This window comes from Trachemys scripta, chromosome 11 (genome assembly GCF_013100865.1).
Source record: "Trachemys scripta elegans isolate TJP31775 chromosome 11, CAS_Tse_1.0, whole genome shotgun sequence".
NCBI lineage: Eukaryota > Metazoa > Chordata > Testudines > Emydidae > Trachemys > Trachemys scripta.
Window position 1 is genome coordinate 34,179,099 of NC_048308.1, and position 26,117 is coordinate 34,205,215.

At 43.1% G+C, this 26,117-nt stretch overlaps 1 protein-coding gene across 1 annotated transcript in view; it reads right to left on the reverse strand.

Annotated features, from left to right (window-relative positions):
- TTC21B (tetratricopeptide repeat domain 21B) overlaps positions 1-26,117 on the reverse strand; it is a 105,823-nt gene that overhangs the window by 74,344 nt on the left and 5,362 nt on the right. The window contains exons 4-9 of the mRNA XM_034785703.1: positions 22,741-22,907; positions 17,216-17,338; positions 12,782-12,939; positions 11,371-11,455; positions 5,502-5,600; positions 4,017-4,209 (exon numbers count right to left, since the gene is read on the reverse strand). Of these exons, the coding sequence (XP_034641594.1) occupies positions 4,017-4,209; positions 5,502-5,600; positions 11,371-11,455; positions 12,782-12,939; positions 17,216-17,338; positions 22,741-22,907 (825 nt within the window). The remainder of the gene's footprint in view (positions 1-4,016; positions 4,210-5,501; positions 5,601-11,370; positions 11,456-12,781; positions 12,940-17,215; positions 17,339-22,740; positions 22,908-26,117) is intronic.

Sequence of the window (26,117 nt, forward strand, 5' to 3'; positions counted from 1 at the left end):
ATGGATATAAACTGTTCAGGAAGGACAGGCAGGGCAGAAAAGGTGGGGGAGTTGCGTTGTATGTAAGAGAGGAGTATGACTGCTCAGAGCTCCGGTATGATACTGCAGAAAAACCTGAGAGTCTCTGGATAAAGTTGAGAAGTGGGAGCAACAAGGGTGATGTTGTGGTTGGAGTCTGCTATAGACCACCAGACCAGGGGGATGAGGTGGACGAGGCTTTCTTCTGGCAACTAGCAGAAATTGCTAGATCACAGGCCCTGGTTCTCATGGGAGACTTTAATCACCCTGATATCTGCTGGGAGAGCAATACAGCGGTGCACAGGCAATCCAGGAAATTTTTGGAAAGTGTAGGGGACAATTTCCTGGTGCAAGTGCTGGAGGAACCAACTAGGGGCAAAGCTTTTCTTGACCTGCTGCTCACAAATAGGGAAGAACTAGTAGGGGAAGCAAAAGTGGATGGGAACCTGGGAGGCAGTGACCATGAGATGGTCGAGTTCAGGATCCTGACACAAGGAAGAAAGGAGAGCAGCAGAATACGGACCCTGGACTTCAGAAAAGCAGACTTTGACTCCCTCAGGGAACAGATGGGCAGGATCCCCTGGGAGAATAACATGAAGGGCAAAGGGGTCCAGGAGAGCTGGCTGTATTTTAAAGAATCCTTATTGAGGTTGCAGGAACAAACCATCCCGATGTGTAGAAAGAATAGTAAATATGGCAGGCGACCAGCTTGGCTAAACAGTGAAATCCTTGCTGATCTTAAATGCAAAAAAGAGGCTTATAAGAAGTGGAAGATTGGACAAATGACCAGGGAGGAGTATAAAAATATTGCTCAGGCGTGCAGGAGTGAAATCAGGAAGGCCAAATCACACTTGGAGTTGCAGTTAGCAAGAGATGTTAAGAGTAACAAGAAGGGTTTCTTCAGGTATGTTAGCAACAAGAAGAAAATCAAGGAAAGTGTGGGCCCCTTACTGAATGAGGGAGGCAACCTAGTGACAGAGGATGTGGAAAAAGCTAATGTACTCAATGATTTTTTTGCCTCTGTCTTCACGCACAAGGTCAGCTCCCAGATTGCTGCACTGGGCAGTACAGCATGGGGAGAAGGTGACCAACCCTCTGTGGAGAAAGAAGTGGTTCGGGACTATTTAGAAAAACTGGACGTGCACAAGTCCATGGGGCCGGATGCGCTGCATCCGAGGGTGCTAAAAGAGTTGGCGGGTGAGATTGCAGAGCCATTAGCCATTATTTTTGAAAACTCATGGCGATCGGGGGAGGTCCCAGATGACTGGAAAAAGGCTAATGTAGTGCCCATCTTTAAAAAAGGGAAGAAGGAGGATCCGGGGAACTACAGGCCAGTCAGCCTCACCTCAGTCCCTGGAAAAATCATGGAGCAGGTCCTCAAGGAATCAATTATGAAACATTTAGAGGAGAGGAAAGTGATCAGGAACAGTCAGCATGGATTCACGAAGGGGAAGTCATGCCTGACTAACCTAATTGCCTTCTATGATGAGATAACTGGCTCTGTGGATGAGGGGAAAGCAGTGGATGTGTTATTTCTTGACTTTAGCAAAGCTTTTGATACGGTCTCCCACAGTATTCTTGCCACCAAATTAAAGAAGTATGGGCTGGATGAATGGACTGTAAGGTGGATAGAAAGCTGGCTAGATCGTCGGGCTCAGCGGGTAGTGATCAATGGCTCCATGTCTAGTTGGCAGCCGGTTTCAAGTGGAGTGCCCCAAGGGTCGGTCCTGGGGCCGGTTTTGTTTAATATCTTTATTAATGATCTGGAGGATGGTGTGGACTGCACTCTCAGCAAGTTTGCAGATGACACTAAACTAGGAGGCGTGGTAGATACACTAGAGGGTAGGGATCGGATACAGAGGGACCTAGACAAATTAGAGGATTGGGCAGAAAAAAACCTGATGAGGTTCAACAAGGACAAGTGCAGAGTCCTGCACTTAGGACGGAAGAATCCCATGCACTGCTACAGACTAGGGACCGAATGGCTAGGTAGCAGTTCTGCTGAAAAGGACCTAGGGGTCACAGTGGACGAGAAGCTGGATATGAGTCAACAGTGTGCTCTTGTTGCCAAGAAGGCTAACGGCATTTTGGGCTGTATAAGTAGGGGCATTGCCCGCAGATCGAGGAACGTGATCGTTCCCCTTTATTCGACATTGGTGAGGCCTCATCTGGAATACTGTGTCCAGTTTTGGGCCCCACACTACAAGAAGGATGTGGAAAAATTGGAAAGAGTCCAGCGGAGGGCAACAAAAATGATTAGGGGTCTGGAGCACATGACTTATGAGGAGAGGCTGAGAGAACTGGGATTGTTTAGTCTCCAGAAGAGAAGAATGAGGGGGGATTTGATAGCAGCCTTCAACTACCTGAAGGGGGGTTCCAAAGAGGATGGAGCTCGGCTGTTCTCAGTGGTGGCAGATGACAGAACAAGGAGCAATGGTCTCAAGTTGCAGTGGGGGAGGTCCAGGTTGGATATCAGGAAAAACTATTTCACTAGGAGGGTGGTGAAACACTGGAATGCGTTACCTAGGGAGGTGGTGGAGTCTCCTTCCTTGGAGGTTTTTAAGGCCCGGCTTGACAAAGCCCTGGCTGGGATGATTTAGCTGGGAATTGGTCCTGCTTTGAGCAGGGGGTTGGACTAGATGACCTCTTGAGGTCCCTTCCAACTCTGATATTCTATGATTCTATGATTCTATTAATTTTTTTGTATTGCAGTAGCAGCTAAAGGCCCTAACCACAATCAAGGTTTGTTTGGACTATGTGCTATACAAACATGAGTCATGCCATATACTTCAGTGAGAGGGCCATATAAGAATCTGACCCCTTAAAATAAATAAAAAGGACTGAGTATATCACATAACTAACACTAGCAAAAATAATTAAATATCTAATACAGATTTCTTCATTTCCAATGCTAAAAATATATTGTTCTGTTGATTCATAGAGCAAAGAACATTGTGTGAAATTATTATAAAGCTTCACTGTACCAAAGCCAGAAAATGAGAGTCACAGAACATTTTAAAAATAAAGACCATCAAGTAGTAAAAGTGTTATTAGCTTCAGTCATCATCAATTACAAGTTACAGCTTCTTCCCCCTCAGCCTAATTAGCCTCTTCAAGCTGCTTTTTTCTTCTGGGAACCTGAACAAACATTTTCAACTATCAAGTTATACCACCTAACAGTCCCTCTTGGCATGGAAGCAATGCCAGTATCTTGCAGTTGCTTTTTGATGTCACAAAAAAATGTCGATAGGATATGTGAAAGGGGAGTTTCTTGTTAGTCTTGCAGTCTTTAAGAGGATCCTATTCCTCATGGAAATATTGTATACCAAATGTTTTTGATTTGTGAAATAACTTCTCTAGTCAGAGTTATCATTGCAACAACCAATGAAAGCAAAGAAATTTAAAAAAAAAGCTAAAATTCTAAACACACAAGTCATTTATTGCCCCACTTGAAATTCTCCTCAAAGACACAAAAACAGCTGTAAAATTGGAAAAAAGAACAAGCTTTTTGCAAAAGGATTAGAGATATTCTCCTCAACATGCATCTTATGGTTACCCATTAATGTTACAAGGATGATTTTATCTTTTCAAAAGCTTATAGAGCAATAGAAAAACCAGTTAAAAGAACACTATCAACTTGAAATCTAGCCAGTTAAAAATATATTGAAAGCACTGCCAAGCATATACACTTCTCCCTGATTCCTTCTGCCATTGTGTGTTTTTTCAAATTACATTTTATTTAAAAAAAAACTCCTGTTGAGGAATGAAAGACCCACCCAATCAGGAGGAATGACCCTATGAAGAAAATAGTGAAATTGGCAATAAAGTGCTGTCAAATGCTCTGAGAAAAACTGAAAAGAAAGCCTTAATCTTTCTTAAAAGTAATTTCATGCATTATCTGTAACAATAGTAGATAAAACAAATCAGAGAGAAGTACTTTTAAGTTGCCTGTGTCCTTTAAATAAATGGTAAGTAATAGAAAAAGTCTCATGCCATACCAGTTAGTGCAGAAACACTTGTCTCATCAAGCACCATAGCGGTCTTGTACCATTTTAAAGCCTCCTTCACCTTCCCTTGTAAAATCATCTGGTAGCCAAGTTCTGTAGCAATTTCAGAATCATGGGATGCCATGTCAAATGCTCTTTCAACTAAGATCTGTGTCTGCTGAAGGATGAGTTGGTTCCGGCCACACTAAAGTTAAGAAGAGTTTTACATCTGAACGCTTTCAATCTTAATCAGTTTCACCACATTTTGAAAAAACACTCAAAGTTACAATGAATCTTTAAAAAGTTGCACATTAGATTTTAAATAGCAGCACTGAGTCCTCACTTATCTCAAGGATGGAGGAGCAAAATGCCAGATCTTCTGTAATCACTTATTTCTCATGTATGCCTGTGCATGGGAGTTAGTTTTAGGAGATTAAAACTGAGCACCCAGTTTTCAAAACTATTGGATAATATGCTGATATTATACCAACCAATGATTGAAAGTAAAACACTACTGTCATCTTGTTGTTTCTTTTGGCTACAGACGGGCGAGAGAACTCTCAAGATCAATCTGTTCTCAAGTTTATACCGCCACCCATTCCTGTAGCATCTCAGTGCCTCAGATGTCTAATAAAGACTAACTTACCCTGCACTAATTTTTCTAATATTTGTGCTTCTATGTAAGCAATGCTGTCAACAGGTGCTGGGACACATTATTTATTTCAGAGAAATGAGGTGTTTAAGGAGTTATAACCTCTGTCAGTAAAATTTGTTTCCTTATTACAATTAAATGGAATAGATGCTCCCTACAAAGGCTTTGGTCAACAGCAAGTAATTTACAAATAACCTGTGAAATGTACAATTATTTGAGTAATCGTATGAAAACAAGCTCAAACTTTACCTTTTCTCACTTTGGTAGACTACTGAGACTAGGTAATTTGATAGACTAGGTATTTTTTCTGGCCGCATCATATTAACTGTCATCCACTTAGAGAACTTTATAAATAAAATGTATTCTCCAATAGCAAATGGAAGCTCCTCCTGGGGTTTGCTGTGACCCAAGCTATCTATGCAGAATTTATGCTTTCATTTTAAAAATTACATATTTAGCCCTTACTGTTATAAACATACCCTTTCAAATGTAATTCACTTCAGTGCTGTCCTCCTAAGTCTGCAGACAACTCCAATGGCATTGCCATGGCTCATGGCTTTATCAAACAAAAGCAGAAGCAAGAGTATGAAATTAACAAGACTGTTCAGCTTCATTGCTATTTAGAACTCATGTGAGCAGCAGAAAAACTGACTGGCTAGTAGGTATCTCTTTTCTCAGCCCACACATTGAATTTTCAAATATAGAGACCAAGTTAAACAATCAACCCACTTTCTCTCTCTCTCCAAGTCAAGTTTTTAATTGATACAAAACCCCTACTACCAAAAACTAAAAGCGGGATGTATAGCTATTTGCATTTTGTTTAAGAAGAAAAAAAGTACACTCACTGTTCTGCTGAAAGCTAATGCCATTTTACAAAATAGTTGAGGATTATGTGGTTCCAACTTGTCCAATGCATTAATTAGGTCTCTCAGCTTGGCAGTAGCCTAGGAGAATGGAACACTATGATCAATATGGAAGGAACACAACACCTCAAGGAACATCACAAACTCCAGTAGCATGACATCATGTGAGCCTTGTCCTAAAATATAAAAGTATCTTAATAATTCAACCCAAGAAATATATGTTTTCAAGTGCTGAAAATAACTTTTATATCGAAGTTGGAAAAACAATACTCCGGAACTGCTGTAGCATCAAAGGGACAGCAAAGCAAATTTAGTCCTACACCTAAAAGGCAGATTATTTCAAGAACCAGTAAATAAAATCAGCTTGGAAGCAGAAGAGAGATCAACAGTTTCTCGGACTTTTTTTTTTTTTTGTTATGTTTGAAAAACAAGGAATTTTTTAAAATACTCCTCCAGAAATCACACTGAGCTTCTTATCTACACGGCAATTTTACCTTGAGAACAAAAGATTTAGGGAGGAATAGTTAAACATGATCTATACTGAAAGATTTGGAATAATACATGGTTCTCAAACTATAAAGCAGAAGGATAAAGGAAAATAATTTTCAAAAGCAACTAAGTGACTGACACCCTCTACCTATGTTCACCACTTCTATAAAGTTACGATATATTTTGTACAAAATATGCTTTTTGAGGTATTATTTGAAAACTCAATCTGCTGAATATTGTTGTCCTGATAACACGTATGTAATAACACTGTGTTTAAAATTATGAAGTTTTGCTACATGATGTTACTCAAATATGTTATGGTTCTGGGGAATGCCCACAGACTAGCTCCTCAGAGACAACCAAGGACTGAACACAGGTCTTAGAAAACTATTAAATGCTTAAGTGGCCATCCTCCAACAAGGGAGGTGTTGTAAACAAGAAATTTACAATTTCTCTAAAAGGACTGTTTGGAGCTTATGAACGCAATGAAACTGCATGTCACTGACTCAGCAAGGGTTTTTTCGGCACAAAGGACTAGACTATAAGAGGAGTGGGAAACTGTCTCGTTACCCTTCTCCTCCTCCCATCTCTCTAATCATGGCATCAACAACTCTCAAAAAACTGAAGTAAGTGGGGGAACGGTCTCAGGCTGGAAGGAGACGCAGCCTGTGAAACATATTGCAGCTTATGGTGAGACAGACATTTTTGCTTTTAAACCTATTAGCCTTGGTAAAGTAAAAATTTGCTTGCATTATCTTTTTGTTTCTTTTGGAAGGCACTGGAAATCTGGGAGGCTGCTAAAGCCTGAAATGCTTCCTGGATGCCAGGGGCATGTAAAGGCTCAGGAAGCGAAGCATGGCCCTTGAGCCTTTGAGGCGTGAAGCTTGGAATCCATCTGTTCGGAGAATAAGGAGGTACCCTTGAAGGGGAGGTCCTGGATGGACTGCTGCACTTCATTAGACAGGCCCAATGATTGGAGCCACAAACGGTGCCTCACTGTGACTTCTGATGCCATTGTTCTGGCTGCTGAGTCAGACACATCCAAAGCTGTCTCAAGGGAGGTCCTGGCCACCATCTTGCCTTCCTTCAAGTCTGAAGCCCCTGCTAGGATGACCAGACAACAAATGTGAAAATCGGGACGGGGGTAGGGGGTAATAGGAGCCTATATAAGAAAAAGTCCGTCCCTATAAAATGGGACATCTGGTCACCCTAGCCCCCGCAGATCTGGCACTTCTCTTTAACATGAGTTTCTCCAAGGCACTTTAGACAGCTAGAGTGCAGGTCACTCACTGGCGTGGGCTTGCCACACAAGGTACCTCGACTGCAAGGACCACTATGTACTCTAATAACTATATACACTAACTCCCAAACTATACAATAGACTACAAAGTCCAAACCACTGGGAAAGAAGCCTTGCAAGAGCAAGAGGGATCGTTCCAAACAACGATCACATGTGATAAGAATGAACTGAGAGGATGTGGCACTGGCAGCGTCCCTTATATCAGCCCATACATGCACAACTGCAGGGGGTACTAGAGTCAGTCCTACGGATACAGCGAAGGGAAAAATCTCCAGCAACTGTGCACACAGCGCACGCACACTTAGTATGGAATGGACATGAGCAAGAACTTGAAGAAGAACTAAGGGGACGCAGGTATCCAGATTGTACCTTGAGGAATGTTACAATGACTTAGAACAGACATAGGCAAACTATGGCCCGTGGGCCACATCCGGCCCCTGGGACCATCCTGCCTGGCATCTGAGTTCCTGGCTGGGGAGCCTAGTCCCCGGCCCCTCCCCTGCTGTCCCCCCTTCCCCACGCCACGCTGCCACGCGGGCTGTACTATGGCCCGCCACTCCTGCTGGGCGGGGTGGGGAGCGCAGCTGGCTCTGGCCGGGTGTCGCGGCTGCGAGCTCCTGCTGATAAGGGGGCGGGGAGTGGGGGGGGGGTTGGGTAAGGGGGCAGGAGTCCTGGGGGGCAGTCAGGGAGGAGCGGGCGGTTGGATGGGGTGGAGGTTCTAGGGGGGCGGTCAGGGGATGGGAAACAGGGAGGGTTGGGAGTGAGAGTCCCGGGGGAGGGGGGGGGCTGTCAGGGGGCGGGGATGTGGTTAGGGGTCAGGAGGACAGTCAGGGGATGGGGGGTTAGATAAGGGGGTGGTATCCTGGGGGGCAGTTGGTCCCGGGAGGGGTGCTCAGGAGACAAGGAGCACAGGGCAGTTGGATAGGGGGTGGGAGTCCCGGGGGGGCTGTCAGGGGGTGGGGGTGTGGATAGGGGTCAGGGAGGAGGGGGTTTGGATAGGAGGAGGGGGTCCCGCGAGGGGGCGGTGAGGGGACAAGGAGCAGGGGGGTTGGATGGGTTGGAGGTTCTGAGGGGGGCAGTCGGGGGCAGGAAGTGGCAGGGGCGGATAGGGGGCAGGGACCAGGCTTTTTGGGGAGGCACAGCCTTCCCTACCCAGCGCTCCATTCAGTTGCGCAACCTCATTGTGGCCCTCGGGCCAAAGAGTTTGCCCATCCCTGACTTAGAAGCTCAAGTCCCATTTTCAAAGTGACATTGGCTCTTAACAACTTATTGCTGAGCTCTGTGACTTTATCCTCACGCACAATTATTTCAAATTTGGTGACAATATATACCTCCAGACCAGTGGCACCGCTATGGGCACCCGCATGGCCCCACAATATGCCAACATTTTTATGGCTGACCTGGAACAACGCTTCCTCAGCTCTTGTCCACTCATGCCCCTTCTCTACCTACGCTATATTGATGACATCTTCATCATCTGGACCCATGGGAAGGAGGCCCTGGAAGAATTCCACCATGCTTTCAACAGCTTCCACCCCACCATCAACCTCAGCCTGGACCAATCTACACGGGAGGTCCACTTCCTGGACACCACCGTACAAATAAGTGATGGCCACATTAACACCACCCTATACCGAAAACCCACCGACCGCTACGCCTACCTTCATGCCTCCAGCTTCCACCCCGGTCACACCACACGATCCATCGTCTACAGCCAAGCACTGAGGTACAATCGCATCTGCTCCAACCCCTCAGACAGAGACCAACACCTACAAGATCTTCACCAAGCATTCTCAAAACTACGATACCCACACAAGGAAATAAAGAAACAAATCAACAGAGCCAGACGTGTACCCAGAAGACTCCTGCTACAAGACAGGCCCAGAAGAGAAACCAACAGAACTCCACTGGCCATCACCTACAGTCCTCAGCTTAAACCTCTCCAACGCATCATCAGTGATCTACAACCCATCCTGGACAATGATCCCTCACTTTCACAGACCTTGGGAGGCAGGCCAGTCCTCGCCCACAGACAACCTGCCAACCTTAAGCATATTCTCACCAGCAACCACGCACCGCACCATAACAACTCTAACTCAGGAACCAACCCATGCAACAAACCTCGATGCCAACTCTGCCCACATATCTACACCAGCAACACCATCACTGGACCTAACCAGATCAGCTACAACATCACCGGCTCATTCACCTGCACGTCCACCAATGTTATATATGCCATCATATGCCAGCAATGCCCCTCTGCTATGTACATTGGCCAAACTGGACAGTCACTACGCAAGAGGATAAATGGACACAAGTCAGATATCAGGAATGGCAATATACAAAAACCTGTAGGAGAACACTTCAGCCTCCCTGGCCACACAATAGCAGATGTTAAGGTAGCCATCTTACAGCAAAAAAACTTCAGGACCAGACTCCAAAGAGAAACTGCTGAGCTTCAGTTCATCTGCAAATTTGACACCATCAGATCAGGATTAAACAAAGACTGTTAATGGCTATCCAACTACAGAAACAGTTTCTCCTCCCTTGGTGTTCACACCTCAACTGCTAGCAGAGCACCTCACCCTCCCTGATTGAACTAACCTCGTTATCTCCACACTGATATATACCTGCCTCTGGAGATTTCCATTACTTGCATCTGAAGAAGTGAGGTTCTGACCTACGAAAGCTTATGCTCCCAGTACTTCTGTTAGTCTCAAAGGTGCCACAGGACCCTCTGTTGCTTTTTACAGATTCAGACTAACACGGCTACCCCTCTGATAATTGGCTCTTAAGTCTCACTTAGTTGTTTTTGAAATTTTGTCCCATTTTAAAACTTTAAACAAATTTTCACTGAGCTTCTGAAAATCTCTCGTGGCTGTATTGATATACTACAGTTACACACTTGTACAAGGTGTGTAACTGTGCACCGGTGAAAGACCATTGAGAGAAGATATCTTTCATATAAAATAAAGATGGTTAGGAATTAATGGGACACAACCACTCTAGTTATTAAGAGATGTGCCAGTGTCCATAGACTTATGAACCAATTCATGATGCTTTTATTTAGATCACTCTTACAAAATTCTACTTCCACAGGATCTCTCTCTCCTTTTAGAAATGTAGTCAAAAATAAAATCCCCTGTTCCTTATTGTCCAAGGAAGTTATGTATATATAAAAGGAAAAAAGGCAAAGGGAAAAGCAGCTAACCCAACCAACCACTGCAGGACTAATCTCAGAAACCCCAGTTGTGGGAGTTTGGCTTAGCAAATGAGGCAGGTGGGATTTTCCCAATCAGAAGGTCTTTTTTTAAATCATGTGATCTTTTATAAAATTATACATCATAGCATATTAAAATGCACCATTAAGTCTGCACCATTTAAAATGTGCTAGTAGTCGTATGCAATTATTTATTTTGAATTGTGCTAGTAGCATGAAAATATTTCTCTAAAAAATGAGAAATGTATGAAATAGATGAACACTTCCCATTTATGTCATTAAACCTTTTTGCATTTAATATAGTTAGACTTACAAGCATTTTTGTATCATAATTTAAATTTATTCAGATTTGTCCTAACTGTATGAAAGCATATTTTCTTCTAAAAATGTGAACAGGCATAATGTATATAAAATATGTAATTTTTATAAGAATTAAATAGAATTTTAAAAAGTTTCTTCAAAGTAGCTGAACAGTGCTATAAATGCACACATATCCAAACTACGGGACCCCAGAAAGGAAGAAAAAGGTAGCAGGGACTTTTAGTGCCACACAACTAGCTCATTACACAAAAAGGGGACAGGAAGAAGACGGACATGTGGTCTAACACAGGTTTTAACTGGCAGAGTATTGCAGTGTGCAACAAGGCCATCTATCAAAAAATACATGATGATGAAAGGTATAGAATTACTTGCAAGATCTCATCACTTTTCATTTTCCGTTAATAAAATGCTTAAACTGCTCAAAATACTTACTGTACTCTATAAAATAACCTCAATCACTGAATGCTTTAATGATTCAAATAGTTTGATGCTTAAAAAAAAAGTGCTCCACAAAGACTCACCTCAGGTATATTACCCTCCCTACACAAAAAATGTAGGGCCTCCATCCTTATGGCTTCCAAGTTAAGAGCATCTTTCTGCAATAGCCTGAGGAAAAATCAAGATTAAGTTTGCTTTATGATCTGCTATTTCCTATAAGGGAGAAATGTTAACTCCAATTTCACCAAAATTTCTATTGTGTAAAGACCAGCTTTTAAACAATTTAACAGAAAAGACTTTTTTTTTTTTTTTAATTCCAATAGAAACAGCTCATTTGATACTAAAACACTCTTCTGGAGTTTTAAGAATCAAACCTAAAGGGGAATAGGACTTTAATTTGTAAGTCTGAACAATTAAAGTTAACAAGTTAACAAAGTGCATACAATGTGAAGTGAGACCATTAACACTGGAACTATGTTATAAACAACAAATATATTAATATACATTTTAATCTCAATACTGTCCCTTTTATTTGCTGACTTAGGAAGAATTTTAGGATAAGATTATTTTCATTCTTAGATGACAACTTTAGTTTAGAATTCTGTTAGAACCATAAATGAGAGGGTTTAAAAAAAACAGGTATTTTTTAATGATTTTCAAGTAGTTTTTGCTATACAACTACAGGTAATAGACACTTCATGTGCAATAGGGCCATATCATTCAGTTTCTGATAATACATCATCACAGCCTGGAGCCAGTATATTATTAATGCCACAGGAAAAAAGATTCTCACCTGCCGATCTTATGAAGTGTTCTAAAGTTTTATTGGCTGAGATCTGAAGAAACTGTCTTTGCATGCTATTTAAGTAGGGCTTATCAACACCAGTGCTTCGCAGACTTAGAAGCTCAGAGGACTGAATTAAAGGTCTTTTCCTTTGGGGGCTCCTGAGAGGTGCAGTAACTACTGTAATAAAAAAATATATCGAGTCCCTGTAGATCTCCCAAATTATCCTACAAAACCATACTTTTGGCCAAGACTTTTAAAACCAGGAGCCTAAAGTTAAGCTTCTAACTTCACAAAGGGAACAGCTGAGTGAACAAGTCATAAAAGATTGTTACAAGGAGGAGGGAGAAAAATTCTTCTTAACTTCTGAGGATAGGACAAGAAGCAATGGGCTTAAATTGCAGCAAGGGAGGTTTAGGTTGGACATTAGGAAAAACTTCCTGTCAGGGTGGTTAAGCACTGAAATAAATTGCCTAGGGAGGTTGTGGAATCTCCATCTTTGGAGATTTTTAAGAGCAGGTTAGACAAACACCTGTCAGGAATGGTCTAGATAATACTTAGTCCTTCCACGAGTGCAGGAGACTGGACTACATGATCTCTCGAAGTCCCTTCCAGTCCAATGATTCTAAGAGCAAACCCAACTAGCGCATTTCCCAATGTTGTTAACAACTGAAACAAAGCAACAACACAGACATATATGTATACTGAACCTTTGTGCTGTTTCAACTGCTTGCTCCCAGTCCTGCAAGGCTAGTTGTAGTTTCATTTTCTTTATGAAAGCAGGAAGGAAGTCTGGGAAGTTTGCTATTATCTGGTTCACAGTTTCTAAAGCTCCTGAAAAATTCTGGCGCACCTCAAAATATTGTGCCTAGTGGGAGTAAAAAAGAAGTCCTATCAACGCTGTACTCTTGCAAAAGTGTCAAGATTCATAAGTATTTTCATACAGACACTAGTAAAAAAATCATTTAATATAGGGAAATTCTTCCCGTTACTAATATTTTTACTCCAGTCTTAAGCATGACAGAAGGTGTAAACAGAAAGCAGACAAGTCAAAAACTGCAGCTTTTGTAAGCACCTTTATAAAAGTTACTGCAGCGCTGCAGTTATAAGTTACTGATCAGGACACACAGGAGAATGAAGACAGACATGAATGGATTTAAAGGATACAAACCACTATGAGGCATTCACTGGGTCTGATGCAATATTAAATGTTCTCTTACCACATGACCAAGGAATATGGATTGGTTCCTTAGTCAGCTGCCCTGCTAGCAACAGAAATGGCTGCTGAATGTCCAGAAATGCTTAAAGACAAAGTGTGTGGGAGTTCACCTGAAGACAATCAGCTCGTGTGTGTCATGAGGATTAGTGTTTGCAAAGCACTCTGAAGAGAAGTACTACACAAACACTGAGTTTTATATTTTTAAATAGGGTAAGAGCGGTATCTAACTTATTATCTTGATTTTTTTTTTTCTTTCTATTGGAGACTGTCATCTGCAGAAGGACTGGCTTTCCAGCTACTGCTTTAAGTTATGACCCAACATGAACTATACTGGTGACTGAAGTTAGAATAGGATAAGTCTCAACCTACTCCCTGCATGCATACCTTTAACATTACCATATATGCACAATATTGTGCATAGTTTTATGACATTTAATGTTTTTATTTATTTGTAGATTACCATTGAGCAATCTTGCTTCAAATTCTCTACCATGAGTTCTTTTGCAAAAAGGAAACAATCTTCAAAAGTAATAGATTCTTGATAATGGCCAGATGACTATTTGTACATTGTCCCGGGGGGGGTGGGGGGTGGCCAAGACAAAAGTTATACTACCAGTTACCTAAACAAAACAAAATGAACGCCCAAAGTACAATGTAGATTGTAATTTCTTGTATTAAAGCAACGTGAATATTGTTTTTATGCATGTGACCATGCATTTCATAATGGTTAGGGGATACTGTTTATCCCTCAATTATCTGTGAAAAGATATCAGGCTCTCATATTTTAGTATTTTTATTTTTATGTACTGATGATGTAATATCTGTTTAGATCAGCTGACATCTTACGATCCACATAAATGTAAGATCTGTATTCATACAAGTATTATTTGTGTGTGTTAAGGATGTTTATATGCATCAAAATTTAAGTTATTTCACAAACATTTTTAGATTTTTTTTCCCTTTGGTTACTTGGTTCAGTTTAGTGCACATGAAAATCAAGGATTAAAAGTTGAAGTTAGACATACAGCAGTATGGTCAGGTGTTGTGCAAACTTGCCAATGCACAATAATCTAGGACCACTTTTCAGCAAAGATTTCAAGGGGCACTGTCCACTTTAGGGTTTTAGACACTGACTATTTTAAAAAGAAATCTAGTTTTTGATAGAGCAGTCTTTTAATAGTATATTCTGAATATTTTAAAAAATTCCTTCATTAAAAAAAGTTGGATTTTTTTCTGCTTTTATAAGGGCTTTTTCAACAAGGCAGAAACTAATGGACAACACACTGTTAGATTGTTGTGCCCAATAGCCACCCCATTGAAGCCAAATTGGTGAGAAGGGAAGACTGAAACTGACTGTATACAAATGCTGGCATATAGAGGAAGCAGACTAATTGAAAAACATTTCAATTATGGGATTTTCCTACCAACAGTTCAATTATAGTAACATTGGAATTACTTGCAACTATAATTAGTACAAAAATTTTTAGACAGAAACAAGTTGTATCTTTTTAATTGTGCTGAACTTTGCCAAGTTGCAAGGTGATTGTGTGATGTGTACAAATATCTACTTCAACTAGAATGTATTCCTGGGGGAATTGTGTGCTACTATGTGCATACAGAATTCATGTTCCCTGCAGATTCCTTTGCTTTCCCACAGAAAAATGACTTCTATCCCCCTGCAACCAGACACACCCCCATACCCAGAACCCTCCCACAGAGCCCCATTCGCCCCACACCTGGAACCCTCCGAACACCCCCCTGTGCATCCAGATCCCACCCGCACCCAGACTCCCTCATCGAGTTACCTGCATCCACATGGTTCTGTGTGGAACATTCTCACCCCACATCTAGATCTCCCCGGCACTAAACCCTCCACACTTGGATCCTGCTGGGCTGAGCCTGCTTGCCTCACATTGGATTGGGGGCCAGAGCTGGGCATGCATGTGAGACACTGTCCCTCTCACTTGCTATCTTGGTGCATCTGGCGAAGAGGGGCAGGGCCCCTGGGTGTTTCTGGGGCAGGCCCGACCCTTGCACTGAGTCCGGGTAAGGTGCAGCCTCACCACGGAGTCCGAGAACCAGGGGTTGGGGTGGGAGGGAGAGCGCACAGGTTGCAGGGTGATCTCCCACCTCTGTGCAGCTAGTGGCCTGTGCTCCCCACTGCCATGCTAGAGCCTCTACATTTATTTACTGACAAATAAAATTTGAAGAATTTTAAAACATTGTGCACTGATTTTTTATTTTTTTGGTGCAGAATTCCCTTAGGAGTGCAGAATGATGCCAAATTTGCTTTTACTTTTTTAAGTGATTTCCTTAGAGTGCAAAAGTTAGTTCACTAAATAAATGCAATAGCCTAAGACACTTTTTGTGTGCTTGTATTAAAATACGTGGTCTCAGTATACATTCAGTGTGATCATATTTAGACCACAGCGTACATTTTAGGATGGTGTCTAGTGGGCAGAAAAGCATATTACCCAATAGCACGTTTTAATTCGGGAGTAAGGAGGTTATATTCTAAACACGCTCAAGTACTTAAAATACACATAAATGTGCATGAGTGGATACTAATTCACTAACTGAAGTTTAGTCTTCAGTGTAGTTAAACCAAAGTTTGTAGGCTTCAAATCGACAGTTTACCAGAGAAAAAAGAAAAGGGAAATCAAAAGGACAAGAACTATAGTACAGGAATGTTAAGATTATGAAACAAATCCACATAAAGAAATCCATAATTAAGAATCCAATACATACAGTAGCTGATGCAATAACTCATCATGACCCAATTGTGCCCCCTTGTGCCCATCTATAGCCAGAGCAAATATTTCTATGAATCTCTGATACCCTTAAAAGAACTGTATGTAGTTTAGTTGCAATGTCTGTCCTGTGGGGGCCCCTGGCAAAGCTCAATTCCAGAGCCCTTACCTGGGATTGGGAAGGTGGAGGCAGTGGGGGGGCTGGGACAAGCCCAGGGAAGCAGGAGGTGACTTCCCCAAAGCCTGTCCATTTCCCCCCCACTGTGCCCACCTCCTGCTCCCAGCTGGGGTCTTCACTGTCTAGGCAGCCCCACTATCCACCTTTGGCTAGTCCCGGGATCCTGGCAGCTCCAGCCCTTACACTCCCTGGCTGCCAAGTGGCCCCTTTTCCCTCCCCTCCGCCTCCCCTCCAGCTGCAGAGCATTCTCCAAGCTGGTCAAGGGACTCACAGTTGGGTCAACATGGGAACACTACAGGACTGGACAGGAGAGCCTAAGTGACAAAACTGTCAGGGGCCGAGCTGGAGCGAACTAGCAAAGCTGTACAATTCTGCTCCATCCTGCTCCTCCCTGGGGAGCAGCTGATGCTGGGTAGGCAAAATGGAAGGCCCTCGCAGGCCAGACCTGGCTTGCCCCCACTGTCTTGGGGACCCCTTATGACTTCATGGTTTGCAGGTGCCTAACAATGCCAATGACGTAGCTTTGTTGGATGACATTTCTAGGTGGGGTTATAGTTTGATAAATATATATATTAAGTGGGCTGTCTATAGTAAGAGCTACAGAAATGTTAGCCACCCTTTAAAAGAAACACTTAACTTGAAGTTTATTTTCACATCTTCTTTTAATTATGTTAAACATGCCCTATATGAACATTGTTCTTATATTACATAATCTTAGAAAAGTATACGAGGTATTTTTGTTATAACATAAAACAGCTGACACACTATCACCCCAGATCATGGAACAGCACAGATGAGTTATTTGAACAAAAGATCAAAGCAGCAACTCCTGATTTCTAGTCCCAATGACTCCCTCTGTAATCCTGGGAAAATCACTTAGCAGCTCTTTCTAGTATCCTTGTAATAGTTACCAACTTCACTGAGGTGCTATGGATAAAGTGTTCAGAAAATATTTTGAAATACACTGTGGAAGTAAGTGTTAAAATAATGAACTCACCTTACCCAGCAGGGCAAAAGGGTCATTCCCATCCTGCATTCCTTCATCAAAGTATTTCACAGCTTTTTTAATATAAGCTTCTTTTCCACAGGTGAGATCAAGCCAAGCTTTCAAAATCAATCCCTTAAAGCAAAATTCAGTTTGAGTTCATGGTTTAAGGTAAGAAGTGAAGTAAATTGTAACATGGTATTTCATATGAACAAACAGGGATAAACAAACAATAGTCTATAACATCTCTCTTAGTCCATTTGAATGCTCTAGTGGATTTATAACAGAAAGGCAATGGTTAGCACAGGTAACAACTGGGAGTCAAGAAATGCAGATTCTATTTCCTCCCACTGTTAATGGCTTTCTATGTAATCTTGTATTCTTGTCTCAATTTCCCAATCTGAAAAAATGGGTACAGCACTATTTGCCCACCATTATAAAGCACTTTGAGATCTGAGGAAAGATACAAGTTCAGATATGGAGAGACAGCAGCTTCTCTGTAGTTATGATGACAACCAACTTCCATTACACATCATGATCTACACAACCCTAGGGCATGGCTACACTTGCAGATGTAGAGCACTGAGTTAAACCAGCCCTCGGAGACCGCAGAGGGAAAGCGCTGCAATGTGTTCACTGGCGTGGCCACATTTGGAGCAGTGCATTATGGGCAGCTATCCCACAGAGCACATTCTGGTGCTGTGGCTTGTGGGAGGGGGGGAGAGGGGGCAGGGCATTCTGGGTCCTGTCCCAACGCCCGTGATGCATCGCTTCACATCCCAGCAATCCCTGTGCTTCCGTCCACTTTTGGTGCCAGCTTTTAAATGTTTTTTGTACTGTGCGCTCTGTCTTCCTTTCGGTCTGCAGGAATGGATCCCAAACTCCTGAGGAATATGCTGATGCATCTCACCAGCACGTCACGAATTGCAGTCGAGTTACTCCTTAAGCTACAAACTGACAGCGAGTAGTCCGACAATGATGTCGACTCACATAACGCATACGACACGAGATTGCTTGTGGCATTCACTGACATGGTCACCACCGTGGAATGCTGCTTTTGGGCTCGGGAAACAAGCACTGAGTGGTGGGATCACATCGTCATGCAAGTCTAGGATGACGAGCAGTGGCTGCAGAACTTTCAGATGAGAAAAGCCACTTTCATGGGACTGTGTGCTGAGCTTGCCCCCATCCTGCGGCGCAAGGACACGAGATTGAGAGCTGCACTGCCGGTGGAGAAGCGGATGGCTATTGCAATCTGGAAATTGGCACCTCCAGACAGCTACCGATTGGTCGCTAACCAGTTTGGCATGGGAAAGTCGACCATTGGAATCGTGTTGATGCAAGTTTGCAGGGTCATTAAATCGCATCCTGCTCAGAAGAACCGTGACTCTGGATAACGTGCATAACATTGTGACTGGCTTTGCCCAAATGGGTTTCCCTAACTGCAGAGGTGCGACAGATGGGATGCATATCCCAATTCTGGCACCAGCCAACCTAGCCTCCGAGTACATAAATCAGAAGGGGTATTTCTCTATGGTTCTCCGGGCGCTTGTGGATCACCATGTACGTTTCGTTGACATTAACAGAGGCTGGTCCAGAAAGGTGCATGACGCACACATCTTTCGGAACACAGGCCTGTTCAGGAAGCTGCAAGCCAGGACTTTCTTCCCAGACCAGAAGATCACCGTATGGGAAGTCAAAATGCCCACTGTGATCCTTGGAGACGCCACTCATCCTTTAATGTCGTGGCTCATGAAACCCTACACAGGGAGCCTTGACAGCAGCAAGGAGTAGTTCAACAACAGGCTGAGTCGGTGCAGAATGACTGTGGAGTGTGCTTTTGGCCATTTAAAGGGCCACTGGCGCTGTCTGTATGGGAAGCTGGACCTGGCCAATGACATCGCCACGATTATATCCACATGCTGTACCCTCCATAACATTTGTGAAGGGAAGGGTGAAATATTCACTCAAGCATGGACCTTGGAAGTTCAACACCTGGAAGCTGAATTTGAACAGCCAGAGAGCAGGCCTATTAGAAGGGCCCAGCATGGGGCTGCAAGGATTAGGGATGCCTTGAGGGAGCTACTGGTGGCTTTCAGCCTCAAATTATGTTTGGTGCCCTGCACGGGAGTGAAGTGAAGTGGTTCCAGTGTTAGTAGGAATCTGTGTTTGCTACATATGATGCCCTGACTTGCAGTGCCTGGTGCTTTCCTGAGCTATGGTATCTTTTACTTAATGCAATAATAAAGAATGTTTTCAAAGCCAAAACATTCATTTATTGAAAATAAAATTAATTTATTGAAAAGAAACAACTGCTCAGGAAACAGAAAGGGCATGACACATCTGTGTTGTCTGGGACAAGGGAAGGGGGTAGGGTGAGGAACAGGGCAATCACAGATTTGCATATATCCTGTTATCATACTCAGCCTTCCTATCTGGAGTGCCATGCAATGAGTGCTGCACTTCAGGCTGGCTAAAATGCATGGGGATGGGGGTTGAATGCAGTGGGTAAGGGTCACAGTTTGCAGGGCTGGGTGGTGAAGCTACAGGTGTTGAAGGCAGCTGGGGGCGATAAGAACCTGGATGTTGTAGAAAGTGGGTTGGCAGTGACATGAGAACACAAGGGAAAGACTTTTGGGACAAGGGGGGGCGCGCCGCAGGCACGGAAGTGCTCTGCCTGCATTGCTATGAGCGCCTGTATCAAGTCCGCTTGGCGCTCCATGCTTAGCAGCCACTCCATGCTTTGGTGCCAGCGATCTGCAATCTGCTGGCGGACCCTCCTTTCATTCTCCTGCCACTTCTGAACTTTTTGATTTTCATTAAAGGATTGTTACATGACTTCATGCAGCATGTCCTCTTTGCTTCTACGCGGCCGCTTCCTGATTCTTTGGAGACTTTCGGACGGTGATAACAAGGACGGCTGGAATCTCAAGGCTGCATCTGTAAAGCCAAAATGCAATACTTAACAGAGGCAGCATTGTTCACACGAGTCAGAGCAATGATTCGGCTGTACTTTAAGACAAGCACCGCGTACACAATAGCAGAAATTGCCCGTCCCAAAGCGAGTGCTCGTAACCCACAGGAGCCCCAAAATGGTGAGTAAGCACAGGGCAAGGGAGACTGATTATTTCACGGCCGTACTGTCCTCTGGGGTTCTGTGCCTTGGGGAGAGCCAACAGCTGAAGGGGGCACTGTCCCCACATTTTCCACAGGATGAGTTCGTCCTGGAAGATATCTCGCTGCTGAGGGTGACCTGGGAAGCAAGGGAGGGTCTTCTACTATAATACGGCTTCCACTCTAGCCCATATGCAGCTTTCCTTTGTGCAGCAATGGTCCTCCCACCCGTCACAGCACAATAGCGCAGACATGTAAGCCTTACTGGGACAAGAAGCACAGTAGCTCTGCCAAGGAACCCGCACAAGCGGATTGCCCAGCTTCTGTATGAGACCTTTGAAGAGATCACTAAGGCCAATTACCATGACGTGAGAGAGCACATCAACGCCCTATTCCACATCTAGGCATACATGCAGCCCTAATCATCCTTGCCCCAAGAGCCCGCACCAAACCACTTCCTTCCCAAAATAAAAGCCGCTTACCAGGCACCTCCTCTGGTGTTTGTCCTTCCCCAAGCACTGTCCGCTGCGACTGGCTAAATTCCTCCTGGCTTGAAAACAGCTCCTGGCTGCATGCATCTAGGGATGTGGGGCTGTCTTCCTCGCTCCCACTTTCCTCCGCTTCCTCCTGCCTTGTTGAACTGGGCTCTAAAGTGTTCATGGTGGTCTTCGGAGTGGAGGTGGGGTTGCCCCCAAGTTTTACGTCCAGCTCTTTGTAGAAACGGCAGGTCGCGGGGGTAGCACCAGAGCGGCAGTTTGCCTTGCGCGCTTTGTGATACGCATTCCACAGCTCCTTCACTTTAACCCTGCACTGCAGAGCGTCCCGCTCATGGCCCCTTTCCATCATGTCCCTTGAGATCTGCCCGAAGGTATCGTAATTCCTACGGCTGGAGCGCAGCTGGGACTGGACAGCTTCCTCCCCCCAAACACTGATAGGGGCCAGCACCTAGCCATTGCTCCACACTGGGGCTCGCCGGGCGTGCGGAGGCATGGTCACCTGGAAAGATTTGCTGAGAGCACTCCACGCCTTGCTGAGCAAACAGAAAGGGGATTTTCAAAATTCCCAGAGAATTTAAAGGGCGGGTCTGACGGTTGGTCACCTGAGAGCAGGGCAATAGAGTTCAAAGTGATGACCAGAGTGCCTAGAACAAGTATTGTGGGACACTTCTGGAGGCCAATCAGAGCGCATTAATAGACCAGGGCATCCACACTGGCGCCGCGGCGCTCCAGCCTGGGCACAGCAAGCATTATGCTTCTCAGGTGGATTACCAGGAGTGCTCCAGATGCGGAGTCCAAGCGTTTTACGTGCCTTGCCAGTGTGGACGCGTCATGAGTTAGGGCGTCCGGGGCTGCTTTAATACGCTCTAACTTGCAAGTGTAGCCATGCCCTTAAAAAGCATGGTTAGAGATCTCAATCTTACACGTTCACATAACAAAGCACATTTTTATCAAGTTGAAGAAATATTTCACCACAACCGAACAATTTTAATTGTTTTGTAAAACTGTTCCCACTATTATATTAAAACAAACAACCCCTTATAAGTGCACATTAATGATATATTGAATGGACTTATATTTGAGGCTATGTACAAAAGCAATAGAGTGTACTTTTTTTTTTTTTTAAACTAACACTGCAACTTCTGTTTTTAAAGAGATCTGATTAAAAACAAGGAAAATTTCACTGAGAGTTAAGCAGAAGACACTGTCACAAGGAATGTGTCACGAAGTTCCAGATGAAGGACTTTAAGATCAGCCAGCCTGAAAATTGTTAGCAAATCCAAGTGATGTTCCTTTGTACGTTACTATAAAATAATTCTATATTATATTTAGGACCAATAGTTTTCAGTATTAGCAATATACATCGTAAGTCTTGAAAGCCCAGTTGCTCTAGAGGCTTTGAGCTTGCTCCTCTTTTTTTAAATAAATATATCCCCCTCTCTAGTTAGAGACATACTACACTCCATACCATAGCTCAAATTCTTACTAGGAATTATATTTCGCTATCAAAATACATAAATTGAAAAATGTTCTCAGTTTGAATAAATATTTTCTGGAAAGTACCAACATTAATGGAAGGCAGGTGGCACTTTCCAGTAAACATTTAAACCAAGAACCAGAAGCCTCAGTTATACACGGCCATTTAGATTTATTTTGCCTGAAGATAAACGTATTTACTTAATTAAATATTTCTGTTGACCACAGCAGACCTTGCTTTTCAGTTACTGGATCAAAGAGATTTAACAGCTTACTAGTCACAAATTGTGAGTAGTACCAGCCACCCAAAAATGCTTTTGCAGCATTAATTGAAATATTATAGTATACAACAGTTACATTAAAGGATGACTCAATGTAAAAGAGGGGTAGGACATCTAGTTTTATAAACAGACAGCTATACTTATATTTCATATATAAAAGACTAGTTACCTCTTTATTACCATTAGAAACTTTGATCATTCTATCAACATATTCACGGGCTTTGTCCTGACGACCAAGATGCCACAAAAACAACCCTGCAAAGTACAAGGCCTGCTGTCCTGCAGTCTTACGTTGTTCCTTCATTTTAGCATCCAGTTCCAAAATAGCGTCTCGATCTGAAAATAGCCAGTAACAGTGGGAATTCTTTTTTAAAATTTTGATCACATTGTACAATGACCTTGGTAAGATAAGAGCAGATGTCGCATAAATGTGGCATCCCAAGGCACATTGCCAAACACTCTGGTATTCCCCCACTAGCTGGAGCTCTAAACATGTTTTCCAGAGATAAATACAAAAGACTAGGGTAGAGGTGCTGCATTAGCAAGGCATTAGGAGCAATGCTCTGGTGAGACGCATTTCTGCAAACTTACTTGCTGAGATTTCTGCAAAGGAAATGGAACCCCAAACAAGAGCCAATGTACATCTTTTATTATCACTACTTATCTAGTAGCTGAGTGGTAATTTTAAAGTAGTACCCATCTCTAGCTGCTAGACAAGAGAAGAAGCTTTCTGTCTCTTCTTATCTACCCAGAATTCCACGGCTGCTATGAGGCTGGGTAGGGGAGTGGAGAGTTCAACACCATACTATTTCTCTGCAGAACTTCTTGACAGCTGTTAGGAAGCATCTCTCTGCTACTCCGCCCTTCTCGGGTCTAATTTTTGTGTCCATCACAAAAAAATACCAGTGCTTGCCTCCACTACTATTCAAGGCTTTCCCAAGCAACAGCATAAAACTGATAGGACACCTAACAACTACTCCCCACAGGGTAACTACTGCCCAAAAATAGCAGTAGTGAAACTTATCAAAATTAAGTTTCACTCCTCTGCCATTTGGCAAGGCTGACAGCACTGAGCTACGTCGACCAACTCAAGAAGACAACACTACACCAGTTTACATACAGATTTGTATAAAATGATGACACACTAGGGAAAGCCGGCTAAAGAACAGCATCTCACCCACAGGACAAGGAGTCGAGGACCTGGTCAATCTGCACTGTCCTTGGCCACTGACACACTGGCTCACACATGGCCCCTGCTCCCCAATGCGCACACAGATGTCCTTGGTTTTCTAATACCCTGCACCAGATGAAAAGAGGGGTGGAAACTCAAAGACCAATGGCAGATGACAAAGGCCAATTCAAACAGGATGAAACGTGGCCAATTCCTCAAAGCCTATGAGAGGCTGCATTACAGGCAAAGAGAACTTTCCTATTAGCCTCCATTGAGGCTGTCAAATCCTGCCTCAAATCCTGTTGTTGAGTTATACAGGGTGGCAAATCACTTCAGGTATGTCTACACAGCAAGCAGGATCCCACAGCAGTGAGTCTCAAAGCCCAGGTCTACACACTTAGGCATGCGGGGTTCACATTATGATGCTAAACACAGCTGAGTAGACACTTGGGTCAGCAGTCCTTTACCCGATAATAACACACCACTAAATCAAGATGGTATAGAGCTTGGACGAGATCAGCTCCTGGATAAAGAACAGCTGGCTGAAGCTGATGAAAACAGGTGACAGAGGAAAGCATTCTGAACAATTTTGCAGCCACAGTGCCGTTTCCTTTAGCTGACGGTTCACACCCACCATTGGTCAAATCAGTCCATAGGCTAGGAGTACTCTTGGATTCCTCATTGATGTTTAGCTCACACCACAATGACTGCGAGTAATGTTTTCTACTATCTCCAACAGGCTAAGAGACTTCACACTATCCGGGTCAACAAAGACAGTCTCAGTTATTCATGCCTTTGTCATCTCTTGCCTGGACTATAGCAAGGCAACATACAAAATAGCTGGGCATGAAACCTTCAGAACTCAGGAAACTCCAACTACTTCAGAATACTGTAGCGCATATCCTAAGCAACAAAGGCTACCATGAGCACACTACATCTCTCCTCCGCTCTCTAGGCTTGCTTCCCACAGAATTTCAAATGAAGTTCAAAGTCTCAGTCCTTATCTTCCACACGCAACCTTGCCTGGGCCCAGGATACCTAAAGCTCTGGAACAAAGACCGCACTCAACAACTTCTCTCCTCTGGCACAATGGAACTCCCAACAATAAAAGAGTAAACTCATCTATGCAGGAGATAAAACTTTCTTTGGGGGACAGTATGAGACTGTGGAATGAACTCCCCCAGGAACCAACGATGATCACAAACCTCACCACTTTCCAGTAAAAGGTGCATATTTTTGACCTTACCTTCTCCAGTATAAACACACTGCAATAGATATACTTAATAAAAATACCATACCAAAACAAGACATCACTACATATGCTTCTCCTTTTGCGAAGATGATGAGAGAACAAAACATGTGACAGGTGTGTAGATACATTGCTTAATGCACCACTGGAATGAGCTCAGACACTATGGTGATGAGTGTTGTATAAAAACCCATATAAAATACAAAGCTTGGCAAGTGACATGGCAAATGAATTTTTCAAGACCTGATTTTGAGTACCATATCACAACTGTTGTTGTTGTTGTTGTTGTTGGTCTTCCTAGCACTTACTCTCTCCAAAACCCTGCAGACTTTCTCCTATATTTTCAAAGTCACCACTGCTTTTAACTTTCAAGTTTTTTATTTAATGCGCACTTCAGTTCTAAAAAATAACTTAAAAAATGGCACTAACTCAAATACATTTCCTACGTGTATTCAGGGACATACGGATTACTTTAGTAACAAAGATAAGCCTTTATTATTTTTTAATTTTGTTGGCTGTATCTGATCTGCAATGCTTGAGAGCGAGCCAGCTACATCAACAGAATTGCACCAACATAATTACCTACAATGCCAAATTCTGCCCTCAGTTACACATATGCAAACAAGGGCAGAATACTTAATACAAAAGATGGACAGACAGAAATTCAGTGTAACTTTCAGATCCCAGGTGGAGTTTACAGGACTGTCTGTTGGAAAGGCCATGTTTCACATGTAAGCTAAGGAAATTTTTATCTGGAAATCACAAATATGGAAGTCCACACAATACTACTTTTAAATTTACTTTTCAGAGTGAAATGGCTCTTCAAAGATGACCACGAAGCACTGGCCCTTACCAAAATTGGCTTTCCACCTGTACCTGAAGGACTCTGTAACTATTATAACTTCTGGAGATGAAGGGAGGGAACTCTTCCAACCAGGATTGGGAGTTCTGAACCCATTCCAGTCCCCTAGTTAGAAGTTACACTGCAAAAATCTATGTTTTCTCTTTTTAATTTACAAAAAGTATAAAAAAAATATTTTTTTTATAATTTTTTGTGTGGTAATACTTTAATGATTATTGTTACCTATTCTGTATCATATGATCAATGCTTAAGCTATTAGTGGAA